At 40.4% G+C, this 13,841-nt stretch overlaps 1 protein-coding gene and 1 long non-coding RNA gene across 4 annotated transcripts; both read left to right on the top strand.

Moving 5' to 3' along the window:
• Nucleotides 1-650: 650 nt before the first annotated feature.
• Nucleotides 651-1,700, top strand: LOC133495690 (uncharacterized). 3 transcript variants are annotated; one of them, XR_009793642.1, is made up of 5 exons: nucleotides 651-728; nucleotides 827-885; nucleotides 970-1,053; nucleotides 1,209-1,323; nucleotides 1,459-1,700. It is a non-coding gene; the product is annotated as an uncharacterized LOC133495690 (long non-coding RNA). The 3 variants fall into 3 exon arrangements; XR_009793643.1 differs by having other exon boundaries at nucleotides 653-780; nucleotides 842-885; XR_009793641.1 differs by lacking the exon at nucleotides 827-885 and having other exon boundaries at nucleotides 653-780.
• A 5,124-nt stretch (nucleotides 1,701-6,824) lies between these two features.
• On the top strand, nucleotides 6,825-8,392 carry LOC133495760 (uncharacterized). The gene is made up of 4 exons (XM_061810709.1): nucleotides 6,825-6,981; nucleotides 7,073-7,129; nucleotides 7,194-7,277; nucleotides 7,835-8,392. Exons 1-4 carry the CDS (start codon nucleotides 6,927-6,929, stop codon nucleotides 8,332-8,334), a joined length of 696 nt encoding a protein of 231 aa, XP_061666693.1. The 5' UTR covers nucleotides 6,825-6,926; the 3' UTR covers nucleotides 8,335-8,392.
• Nucleotides 8,393-13,841: the final 5,449 nt, after the last annotated feature.

Here is a 13,841-nt window from a genome sequence, read left to right as displayed (position 1 = left end):
AATTCAAAACTTGGTCACTGAACACACTCAAGTTGCACTACAGTACAGAATATGCAATAAAATAAAACCTGCTGTTCTAGTTATTATTTTGGACATTCATAGAGGTTGAAAAATAACCCTTTATTGACAAAGTAAAGAGGATAACATTTTCAAATTAGAAAGTAAAAGTAAAAAGTCAGAAAAAATGGTACTGTAAAGTGCATTAAATCTTCTAAATTACATTTCCAAATGAGAATTTAAACCTATTTCCATCACGGGGACCAAACCGATGTAATCACAGGAAGAAGCAGTAAACTCCAGTAAGGTTTGAACCGACCTCTCAACTGTGAGGCAGATGTGATAAACAATGGCATACCGTACCTCCTCGATGATTATCACGAATCATAAAAATGAGCACAATTTTATGATGAGTAGTTTTTATCCAGTTGTTAAATTTCTGAAAGAAAAGGGCTTTCAAAGTAGAATAAGAAAAAAGAAATTACAACAACTGAAAGGAGCTCAGCGTAGATTAATCAAGAGGATTTGATTTTTTTTTTTTTTTTTTAAATGTTGCAGCCATGTTGGCCTGGTACAGGCAAAGCTAATTGGAGGCGATTAGCACCTTCTGTGGTCACTTTTCACCTGCTATAAAAGCTCGTCTGGTCGTTTTTTTTTTTTTCCCACAACTGTCCCCTGGAACAATGGCTTCTGCTTGGATCTTGGTTGCGCTTGTCCATGCTGTCTTCATGGTCAAGGGTTATTTTTTGGCTTCATTTGTTCTGTAGCTGAGTTTTTGTAGCAGTAAGTATTTGTCTTGAACTTCTTCGCTATGTTTGTGTGTCTGCAGCCCTTTGTTTTCCAGGAGGGGTGAAACAAGGGGAGTCCACTGTTGTGCCAAAAAAAAAGGTCTGTCAGCAGAGACCAAACAGATTTATTCTATTTTAGTGATGTTGTTTTTTTTTTTTTTTTTTGTTTTTTTTTTTGTTACAGATGTGTCTCCTGGTGATTTTTCATTTGAGAGACTTGTTCAACTTCTTAATTCTCTGGCTTCAATGTTGACGCTACATACGACAGGTGAGAATATTGGGAGGACTTTGTATTATCTAGTTGCAAAGTCTCATTTGATTTCACAAGCAACTCACATGTCACCATTGAACAAATTACACAAGTGTAGATATTCTTATTCCAATTTATTCATATGTACTTGCTATGATTCCCCCCCCCCCCAGGAAAATTCTGTCACACTGGTTCTTAAACTTTAACGTCCTGCTTGAAGGCACCAGTTGGAATTTCTTGAACTAGAAAACTTCAATGACTTCTTCCCACCAGACTTATCATGAACAGGTGGCTGGTTACATTTTTAAGTGTGCAGTTTGTTTTTGTCCTAAATTTTAAAACTGTACTGTGGTTTAATTCCGTGGGAACTAATGGGATGGGTTTTTTTTTTTTTTTTTTTTTTGTGTAATTTATTCTGTAAAGTCCAACCTGCAACTAAAGATCTACTTCAAGACAAAGCGGGCCAACTAAAGAATGACCAGCAGGGCTACAACATGACCGGCAAGGGCAAACAACTGCACGACGCCCAGCAGGGCTAAAACGTGAGCGGCAACCAGCACAGTGAATCCCTTAAAGTCCCAAGTGTCACCCTGGATGATGTCTCTGCAGATCAGAGTTTCATTGTGAATGTTTGATTTGCACAGCATTAAAGTGATTTTATGTAACCTGTCTGAATTAAAATCTTTACCTTAATCAATTTGATTGAATTGCAAACATTCAGCTTGTACACTAGCCTGGCATCACTTTTTGTAAAAATGTTTACTTTCTTTTGGTCCATGGTCCTAAAACTTTACAAAGTACCACGAATTACATTGTAGGAGTAAATTTTGGTCAAGAGGGAAGATTTTGTAATGTGTAGGAAATAAATATATCCATGATTCAATATTTCATGTACCTGTAATTTTATCTGGCTTGTTCACCTGAGAATAAAATTAACATTCTAAAATAGATATTGTAATGAAAAATGCATATAACAGTATTCACTTCAATGTCTACGGGGGGAAAAAAAAAGTGAGCGGAGAGTGGGCACAAAGTTGTGCAATTGAGTGTCCCTCGACATCCAAGTGGTCGCCATATTAGTCGCGTCATCTGTCCTTGACATCACTTTCGCCGTTAAACGCGCAGTGCCTGCTACTACATAAGCTGAACAACAGACATATTTACATTTTTCTGACACCGTAGTTCTTTTCAAAAAGAACACCACACATCCAAGTGAAGTTACCGGGGCAATATTACACTATTGTTTCCAGCCCTCAGGGCAATATTACACTGTTTCGAGCCATATTCAGATATCCGATCACAGCCCAACCACATCCTGTCCAATCCACTCTCGCGGCGGAGATGAGCCATCGCAGCCGACCGGTGTGGCTTATGACAGAGCCGAGCGGTGCTGCTTTGGTCACAGTCGAGCCGGAGCTCTTTATGCGCGCACGCGACTGAGTAACGCATTCTCGACTGGGTTCTTCAGCGCCACCCCTGTCACAAAGCTCAACACGCAGCCTTGGCAGAAGCTGTGACCGCTGAACGCAGCGCCTCAGCCGGTGTGGTTGAGTTTTGGTGCCAGTGGTGGCATATAAGAAGGAGGTGGACCCTAGCTATGTTGCTTTTAGGGGTATGTTCAAAGTCGCCGCAGTACTCGATGAACACTATTGAGACATTGTTGGCTGGGCGACACGCACATCGACACATTTCATACGCGGATCTTTTGTTACGTTATGAGAGAGACCGATTACGTGGTCCGCCCCACACTATTATTTTTTTTAGTAGCTTTATGCCCATATCAACACATTTCATACGCGGATCTTTTGCTACATTATGTGAGAGACCGATTACGTGCTCCACCCCAAACTATTTTTTTTTTTGGAGCTGTATACACACCTACCTGTTATTTGGAACCCACAAAGCTCTCGTCCTCTGCACCCGTGCAATCCATTTTTCACAACGAACAGGGTCTCTTTCAAACTTAAGGGTAATTCCATTCTCCCAAGTGTTCAAACAATGTCCAGCAATGCAATGAGCCGGCATTTTGGCTAACACGAAGGTACAACGAGCTACCTTCCCGGAGGTAAAAGTAATGGAAACAAAACGAGTCCACTAGGGGGCGCCTCTGTCATGTACGTCACTTCCTGCTTCTTCTCGAAAACAAATCCCTCATGAGGATTTTCATAGCGGGAGTTACAAAAAGCTGTATATGTCAAAATCATGTTTTGTGGTGAAAAAACACATAGGACCTTATTGGGTGTGGGTTTTTCATTAATAACATACCAAAAATCATCCGTTTGACGACACTTGAGCTTTAAATTGGCTCCTAACACATCTCAAATGGCAGTATGAAGGATTGTGTACTTTCAAATAGGTTGAGTCCTTATATTCTTGAAACTAAAGCTAAATTGAACTGCAGCAAATCATTACTTCAAACTAAAATTCCTGTTCTGGAAATTGTCACTTTGAGCACAGGTACATGCAAACAACTTGAATTTGAAAGGACTTTCACAAACAATAGCCAACTAATACTTTTTTAACCTTATTTTGGATTTTTTAAATGAGTCTTTTCTTGGATTTATTCATGGTTTACCTGCCAGGAGTCGAATAGCTCATACCTTGCCACCAGGTGCTGCACATCAGCTTCTGACCATTTGTATTTTCCATGAGAAAGAAAAACAGTTCACACTAAAATCTCAAAACTTCTAATAAGAGTTAGAAAACTAAGTCGGAGAACCACAGAATTCATACCACAGCACCTCCTCTCACATGCTGAGAATCACTGAGCTGAAGGCTGCCAACAAAATTACTTCGGCATCCATAACACCTCAGCGATGTCACAGGTTAATGACATCCATGGCACACGACAAAGTTTAATCAATGGATAATTTAAAAATAGTGTAGCAGCACATTTAGACAGACAACATAGTACTGTTGGGCATGTACTGGATTGCTTTCCTCAGGGAAAAGTAATTCCTGCAGTTACTGAGTCACTACATTATTTTTGAAAGACTACCTCATTCGCGACTTCATAATGTGTTGTGGCGCTGGTACCTTTTTTAAATTCTTTCCAATACAAATATTTTGAATTAGGGAGTACAGTGGTAGAATTGGTCGGACTGTCTGCCTCACAGCTCAGATGACCAGGGTTCAAATCCCGGCCCAGCTTGTGTGGCGTTTCCATGTTCTCCCCGTGCCTGTGTCGTTTTTCTCCAGGCACTACCACATCCCAAAAACATGCAATTGTGAGTAAACCCAATGTCAGTCTCCATGTGCCCTGCGATTGGCTTGCAACCAGTTCAGGGTGTACCCTGCCTCCCTCCCATTGACAGCTAGGATAGGGTCCAGCACACCGATGGATGTATGGATGGATGGATGGATGGATAATAGCCACAATTGTATTCAGTAGTTTTCATCCAGTTGTGATCAAATACAGAATCCAGGGTGAGAACCTTTCTTAAATAAAAGAGCTTTAAAAGTAAAATGAATTACAATTACCAAAGGAGCACAACATATCTATGTTAGATTTATTATTTTATTATGCATTTGTTGATATCATCCTTGCCCGAATGATTCTCTTTGCGAGCGGCCCAGAGTGACTCAAGAGTGTGACCCAGCGAAACCTTGGGGGGTGATGCACCCACCCCCTTGCTAACGTCAAAGCAGATGCTCCTCAATACCATAGACATGCTGTAAATCAGATGCCCTACTGATCTCTAGCAGGCTTATTTGGACAATGCTGCAGATTTGAAGAAATGTTTACTTTCATCTTTGTCTTTGTGTAGGTATTGACGACATTGTTTTCAGAAACTAATAAAAGGGGGGACGCTGGTAAGGCTGACTCAGAGTGGGTGTAGAAGTTGAACCTGGTCAGCCAAACCCATGTCTCCCCTGGCTAAATTGAAGACCTCTCTTGTCCCTTCATTTGCATAAGCCATCCAGCGGTTGGGTTTAAACCTAACATTATCCAAATTAATTCAGGCTGACACTTTTTTTTTTTTTTATGTTGGAGACTTTTTGCACTTGTTGCACAGCTGGAGGTGATACAGATGCGTCTCCTGATGTTTCACTTTAGAGACTTGTTAAACGTCTTGATTCTTTGGACTCTACATTGACGCTCCACACTCCAGGTGAGACTGTTGGGCTGGCTTGGTGTCATCTGGTTCAAAGTTTACTTTTTACTGAGCCAAGCAATACTTTTACTCAATGGGCATTTCACTCCTCACCACCAAATACCAATATAGATTGGTATACTGTGTACTCCATGAATTTTAAAACCTTGAAACTTAATTTTTATCATTCAATATTATTCTTGGTTCAGATCCTTTTTGAACTGCAGAACCTTGTTTTTGTTTGGTTTAAATATTTGTTATAGGAGGTATCTGTACTTCAGTGGGCTTTCTTCTAAAGTGCTTTGGTATAGTGTTGTTTTTCAATTCAGTCACTTTTTTCGGGGGGGGGGCAAAATCAACTTGTACACACTAGACTGGCATCACTTTTCCAAAAAATTCAGTGTGAAGCTACTTTTTGTCAATTGTCCAAAAAAAAAAAAAAAACTAGGGGTAATTTTTGCTCAAAAGAGGGAAGATTTGTAAAGTGTAGGAAAGTCAAATACATTCTACATGTACCTGTAATTTTATCTGGCTTGTGGTTGTACCATTTGAATCAGCTTTGACAAAGTGTGTAAACACCTCTCCAGTAATCTGGTACGGCATTCAGAAAAGAGATGAACAAGAGCTGTTCCCTTAGATGTGCAAGATGCAGTCTTTTAGAACTGTCATGCTCCACATTATCATTCTACAGACTGCCTTTTACCTGTTCGCAGTTCCTGTTATAGACCAGTGCAATGACAATTGGGCAAGGGGAGCAGTTTAAAGTTACGAGTCTTGCGATAGTCTACAGAATATAATGCTGATCCAGCAGCAGGGTATTAGGGTGTGTCCCAACAACCGCACAAGGAATGAAAATAGTTTGCAGATCAATTTAATGACTTAATTGCCAAAGGGAATAAACTGAATGCCTGCTAGTGTTGACTTGCATTGATCAGTTGTGCATACCAGAAAGGAGCTGGAAGTGTAGGTGGCCAAGATGTGGTGGGTCTGAAAGTTCAAGTAGATTGCGTGAGTATGTAGATTTGTTAGTTTATGGGGATGTAGCACCTCAAGTATATAATACTTTGAGAGTTAGCTAACCTGAGTGCTTTCCTCAATCTAAATGAGAAACCTATTCTAAACTTCTATTACAACTTAACTATTTACTTGTGAACGTATTCCATCTCAAAAGGTCTATGAAATATTTCCCCTTATGAGTTAAGCTTATCCTGATTTAATCAAGCTACCAATTAAACTCCCCACTTTTTTAACTGTCTTGCAGATAGTCAAATAATAAACCTGGTGATGTAACAAAAAGTGTGAACATTTAAAAAAATAAAAGATGGAAGATCAAACATGTCTACACAACAGTCAAATAAGTAAAACATATTTATTTATCATCTTCTAAAGTACATTTGCAAGTATTTGTAACCTATTTCCACCACAGCACAAATCAGATGTAAAAACAGGAAGAAGCAGCAAACTCCACACAGGTTTGAACCGATCCCTCAACTGTGAGCCACACATGCCTAACACTGGGGTACCGTACATCCTCGATGATTTTCATGAATAATAAAAATGGGCAGAATCCAGGGTGAGAACCTTGTGAAAAATTAATTAGAAGAATCAAAAGGAGCGCAACATAAATTTATCCATATCAATTGAAGTTGACATTTGATTTGATTTTAAATGTTGCAATCTTGTTGCATTGGTGGCACATCTGGTGCTCATTGGAACCGATTACCCCCAGCTGTGGACACTTTTCACCTGCTATAAAAGCTCGCCTGGTCACTTTCCTTCACAATTGTCTCTGGCACAATGGCTGGTGTTTGGCTCTTGGTTCTGCTTCTCTGTGCTGTCTTCATGGACAATGGTGATTAATTTAGTTTAAAACTTTGCTCTTACTGAATTTGTGGTAAAATGGCTATTTGCCTAGAATTGGTAAGATGTGTTTGTGTCTCCAGGCCTTTGTATTCCAGCTGGGGAAGAACAAAGGGAGTCCAATGTTGTTCTGAAAAAAGGTCTGTCAGCCGGGAGCCTACTTATCAATTACATCTTAGTGATAAGATGTTTTATCTGTTACAGATGTGTCTCCTGATTATATTTCACTTCAGAGACTTGTTAAACTTCTTGACTCTTTGGATTCTACATTGAAGCTACACACTCCGGGTGAGGCTATTGGGCTGGCTTGGTGTCATCTGGTTCAGTTTTACTTTTTGAGCCAAGCCATACTTTACTTATGTATTTTACTCTTCTACACCAAAAATGGATAATGTGTGGGTGTGGGTGTGGGTGTGGGTGGTATTAACTCTTATTCCAATGTATAGACATTTACTTAGTGTGGCATAAAAATGTAGTTGTCCTAATTAATATTATTTTTTTTTTTATTATCTTTATCAAGCATGTTCCCCCTTTTTTTTTTTTTAAATTCAAATGACTTAGTACTATGTGGTTACCTCAGTGATTGGGGGGACTTCCTTGTTTTTGAGCATTTTGGTTTAGTGGTTAAATTTTTCTTCTCATAAATTACCAAACTATGCCAGCCACAATGCTTTAACTTCTTGAGCATGAAAGCTCCCACCCCTGACTTAATTTTATCAGATGGCTGGTTACATGGGTAATTATACAATCTGCCTATCAATGCCATATATTTGAGACCTAGAGTCTAGCTAGTCTAATACCCCTTCAATTTAGTTTGATGGGCGCTAATGTATCTTTTTGTCAAGCCCAACCTGCAACCAAAGAGGTATTTCAAGACAAAGCAAGCTACCATGAGCGAAATGACCAGCAGAGCCACAACGTGAGCGGCAAGGGCCAACTGAACGACGCCGTGAGCCACAACGTGAGCGGCAAGGGCCAACTGAACGACGCCGTGAGCCACAACGTGAGCGGCAAGGGCCAACTGAACGACGCCGTGAGCCACAACGTGAGCGGCAAGGGCCAACTGAACGACGCCGTGAGCCACAACGTGAGCGGCAAGGGCCAACTGAACGACGCCGTGAGCCACAACGTGAGCGGCAAGGGCCAACTGAACGACGCCGTGAGCCACAACGTGAGCGGCAAGGGCCAACTGAACGACATCTTTCAGGAAGTCCAGGAGGGTGTCAACCAGAACAACACAATGAGCCACACCCAACAGAGTGAATCGTTACAAGTCCAAAGTGTCACCCAGAATAACAGACTGGAGTATGACTCTGCAGATGGAGGGATCATTGTGAATATTTGATTTGTATGGCATGGAAGAACTGTTTAATGTAACTTGTCAATTAAAATCTTTATCTCTACCACAATGAAAAGGTATGTAAAGACTACATGTTACATAACCTTTAGTGAAAGCCACCATTTCATTTAAGGGCTGGTCTGCAAACTGGCTAGGGACCTAGTGTGGTACCTGCTTTACTTTTGATGTGACAAATCTATGTAGACTCTAAATTTTTTTTTTTTTTCTCTCTCAAATCATCTGTTTTGATTGGTTAGTTGATGAAAGTTACTTGTGTAATCATGTTACAGCTTTATCTGAGGGTCAAGGGAGTGTTCACTTTTGCTTGCTACAATGACACCCTCCCATGCAGAATGCAAGGATGAAGTCTAAAAATACCCACCCACAAATAACAGATAAAAGTTGTCAGTTTCCTTCTCATAGTTGCTCATGGAAAAGTAGAAATTACAATGCATTTAAAGTACTCTGGCAAGTGTTATTTAAAGTTAGCGTGAATCAAGTAATTGTTGCATATTACCCACCTGTGTAGCATCAAAAAGGTCAGCTTTTCTTAGAATATTAAAGCCACAAACTTCAGTTTACGTGGAAAACAAATTGAGATCAGTTTTTTTTTTTTTGGTCAGATAGTAAAGGCAGTGGTTCTACTGTTGGGAGTTGTCATGTTGCTCTGGATTGTGTAGTTTCTATACTGTAGGTTGCGTGAGTAGTTTATGGGTAGCTAATGCCAATAATTCTGTATCTTAGAATGGAGAATAGCTCTCTTCCACTTAAATCCATGCAAAGCATTTAACTTTTTTTTTTTTTTTAGGTTGGGGATGGGAGTGTGGCAAAGAAAAAAAAATACAGCCTCCGTTTAATAGCAAGTCTGCATAAAGTGAACTGCGTTGTAGCAAAATAACACTGGACAGTAAAATACAAACCTAATTCCAATGAAGTTGGGATGTTATGCTGGGTCAAAACAGAATACATTGGCAGGGGCATCCATGAATACCCTCACCTGTGACACCGCATTGAGGTCCAACAAGACCAGAATTCACACCCTTCCCGAGTCAGTTATCAACCTTATGATGCAGCTGTTTGATTAGACCAGAATCAATAGTATGATGAGTTCAAAAATGTATCCAAAAGTCCATTTCAGTTCAAGAAATTGCCAAGTTCATGAAAAATAACTTTTTCAACAAATAAAATCAAAAGATACCCTCAAGTAAGGTATGTACATTTGCAGTACTTGTCGTCTTTTCCTTTCAGCTTGTCCCATTAGGGGTTGCCACAGCGTGTAATCTTTTGCCATGTAAGCCTATCTCGTGCGTCTTCTCTCACGCACTGTCCTCATGTCTTCCCTCACCACATGCATAAACCTTCTCTTTGGTCTTCCTCTCGCTCTTTTGCCTGGCAGCTCCATTCTCAGCAACCTTCCACCAATATACTCACTCTGTCGCCTCTGAACGTGTTCAAACCATCGAAGTCTACTCTCTCGAATCTTGTCTCCAAAACATCCAGCTTTGGCTGTCCCTCTAATGAGCTCACTTCTAATCCTATCCAACCTGGTCACTCCGAGCGAGAACCTCAACATCTTCATTTCTGCCACCTCCAGTTCAGATTCCTGTTGTTTCTTCAGTGCCACTGTCTCTAATCCGTACATCATGGCCGGCCTCACCACTGTTTTGTAAACTTTGCCCTTCATCCTAGCAGACACTCTTCTGTCACATAACACACCAGGCACCTTTCGCCAGCTGTTCCAACCTGCTTGGACCCGTTTCTTCACTTCCTGACCACAATCTCCATTGCTCTGTATTGTTGACCCCAAGTATTTGAAGTCGTCCACCCTCGCTATCTCTTCTCCCTGTAGCCTCACTCTTCCCCCTCCACCTTTCTCATTCATGCACATATATTCTGTTTTATTTATCTTCATTCCTTTCCTTTCCAGTGCATGTCTCCATCTTTCTAATTGTTCCTCTGCATGCTCCCTGCTTTCACTGCGTATAACAATATCTGCGAACATCATGGTCCAAGGGGATTCCAGTCTAACCTCATCTGTCAGCCTATCCATTACCACTGCAAACAGGAAGGGGCTGAGAGCTGATCCCTGATGCAGTCCCACCTCTACCTTAAATTCTTCTGTCACACCTAAGGCACACCTCACCATTGTTCTGCTGCCATCATACATGTCCTATACTATTTTACCATGCTTCTCTGCCACACCAGACCTACGCATGCAGTACCACAGTTCCTCTCTTGGTACTCTCATAGGCTTCCTCTTGATCCACAAAGACAAAGTGTAGCTCCTTCCGACCTTCTCTGTATTTTTCCACTCCACACACAGCATCCTCAAGGCAAATAATGCATTTGTGGTACTCTTTCTAGGCATGAAACCATACTGTTACTGGCAGATACTTACTTCTCTCCTGAGTCTCACCTCCACTACTCTTTCCCATAACTTCATTGTGTGGCTCATCAACTTTATTCCTCTATAATTCCCACAGCTCTGAACATCGCCTTTGTTCTTAAAAATGGGAACTAGAACACTTTTCCTCCATTCTTCAGGCATCTTTTCACTCGCTAGTATTCTGTTGAATAAGTTGGTCAAAAACTCCCCAGCCATCTCTCCAAATTGCTTCCATACCTCCACCGGTATGTCATCAGGACCAATTGCCTTTCCATTTTTCATCCTTTGTCGTGCCTTTCTGACTTCCCCCTTACTAATCATTGCCACTTCCTGGTCCTTCACACGTGCCTCTTCAACTCTTCCTTCTCTCTCATTTTCTTCATTCATCAACTTTTCAAAGTATTCTTTCCATCTATTTAGCACGCTACTGGCACCAGTCAACACATTTCCATCTTTATCCTTAATCACCCTTACCTGCTGCACATCCTTCCCATGTTTTTCCCTCTGTCTGGCCAACCAATAGAGATCTTTTTCTCCTTCTTTCGTGTCCAACCTTGTGTACGTCTTCACATTTGCAAGTATTTGTAACCTATTTCCACCCCAGAACAAAACAGATGGAAATACAAGAAGAAGCAAACCCCACACAGGTTTGAACCCAACCTCTCAACTGTGAGCCACACATGCTTAACACTGGAGTACCGTAATCCCTCGATTTTCACGAATCATAAAAATGATCAAATTCTAGGGTGAGAACCTTTTTTAAATAAAATAGCTTTAAAAGTAAAATGTGAAAAATAATTTATATTAACCAAAATGAGTGCAACATAAATTTATCCATATCAATTGAGGTTGACATTTGATTTGATTTGATTTGATTTAAATGTTGCAATCTTGTTGCACTGGTGGCACATCTGGTGCTCATTGGAACCGATTAGCGCCAGCTGTGGACACTTTTCACCTGCTATAAAAGCTCGCCTGGTCACTTTCCTTCACAATTGTCTCTGGCACAATGGCTGGTGTTTGGCTCTTGGTTCTGTTTCTCTGTGTTGTCTTCATGGACAATGGTGATTAATTTAGTTTAAAACTTTGCTCTTACATAATTTGTGGTAAAACGGTGATTTTCCTAGAATTGTTAAGATGTGTTTGTGCGTCTGCAGGCTTTTGTTTTCCAGGTGCGGTGAAACAAGGGGAGTCCGATGCTGTGCCAAAAAAAGGTCTGTCAGCTGGTAGCTTACTTATCAATTACATCTTTGTGATATCAAGATGTTTTATCTGTTACAGATGCGTCCCCTGATTATGTTTCACTTCAGAGACTTGTTAAACTTCTTGATTCTTTGGACTCTCCATTGAAACTACACACTCCGGGTGAGGCTATGTGTCATCTGGTTCAAAGTTTTACTTTTTACTGAGCCAAGCCATACTTTACTAAACAGGTATTTTACTTGTTACCACCAAAAAAACAGATAAGTGTACAATACTTTAGCTTTCTGCTAAAATAGTAAATTAAAAATGTACAAAACTACAGTCTGGCTATTCTCATACCCTTCAATTTAGTTCAATGGGAACTAATGTAACCTTTTTATTTATTTATATTTTTTTTTTTTTTTTTGGGGGGGTCAAGCCCAACCTGCAACCAAGGAGGTATTTCAAGACAAAGCAAGCCACCATGAGCAAAATGATTACCATCTCTACAACGTGAGCGGCAAGGGCCAACTGAACGACGTCTTGAGCTTCAACGTGAGCGGCGAGGGCCAACTGGATGATGACTCAGCAAATGGAGGGCTCATTGTAAATATTTGATTTATATGGCATGGAAGAACTGTTTAATGTAACTTGATAAAAATTCTTATCAGCACATTGAAAAGGTTTTCATCTAAAAACTACTGGTTTAAATCACCTTCAGTGACAATTTCAATTCAGGGCCGGTCCACAAGCTGTGAATTGGGGCCTAGCATGTTACCTGCTTTACTCATTGAAAAACTGTTTGCTGACCAAATTTAGAGTGACAAAGGATGGTACAAATTTTGCCACTTTGTCAAAATGGTAGCAACTGACAAGATGTTTTCAAGTTGGACGTGAGTGAGCTGAAATATTGAAGTTGCATGACTAAGCTATCCAGTCTGTAAATCCATTTTGATTGGATACCTGTGTAATCATGACAGCCATATCTGATTGAATTGGAGTCAGATAACAGACATTTCATGGGTACAACAGCCTCCCTATGTGGCAGATGTCTAAAAATAGCCACCCACACAAATCAGTCTCAAATGGCATGTTGATCATTGAAGTATTCATTCTTTGCATAAGTAAAGGTTTAACTACTGGCAAATACTGTATCAAAAGTTAGAATAGATATAACAGTGTTAATCACCTTTGTTCAATAAAAAACGAAACTATGAAAGAGATTTGAGTCTGGGTCTATAGCTTGCTAACAAGAGGCTTGATTGCAGCTACTTATTGTGCCACTGAAGCATAAAACAAATTTACTATGTGATTAACCAAAATAATCATCTGGAATGAACCCATTTGTTTTTTTCACAAGTCAGAATGTTAGCATATTTTTTTCATCTCCCGCAAGGGAAAGTCTCTTGGATTTTGTGTTGAAGAACCAGGAATTGATGATTTTTGCAGTCGTGGCTCACTCTTCACACGTTTCCAAAAGACCCAGTTCGTCGTGAAAATGGATTGCACGTTGCGGCAGTGATAAAAATGTCACCCACGAGCCAAGCCGCTTCCCCGTCCAATTCCCCTCCACGGAGGAGACGAGCCACCGCGGCCCAACGGCGGCAATGGAGACGAGCCACATTCAGCACCCCTGACTTAGGTGCACGAATCTTTTGTTACATTCTGAGAGGATTATGTCACCCACCCCCAAACTATTATTTGATTTAATTTTAAATTTTTTAGTAGCTGTATACACACCTACTTGTCATTTGGAACCCACGAAGCTCTCGTCCTTTGCACCCGTGCAATCCATTTTTCCGTTTCTGCTGTTTTTTCATTAATAGCATACTAAAAATCATTACATGCATTTCATGACAGTGGACCTTTTAAAAGCAGTTGCTTGAATTTCTTGAGGTAGAATGCTTAGTTCATGACTGTTATAAAGTATAATTCAAAATTTGTA

This window comes from Syngnathoides biaculeatus, chromosome 22, assembly GCF_019802595.1.
Source record: "Syngnathoides biaculeatus isolate LvHL_M chromosome 22, ASM1980259v1, whole genome shotgun sequence".
NCBI classification, from domain to species: Eukaryota; Metazoa; Chordata; class Actinopteri; order Syngnathiformes; family Syngnathidae; genus Syngnathoides; species Syngnathoides biaculeatus.
Note: the sequence above shows the minus strand (reverse complement) of the source record. Positions and strands in the feature narration are given on the sequence as shown.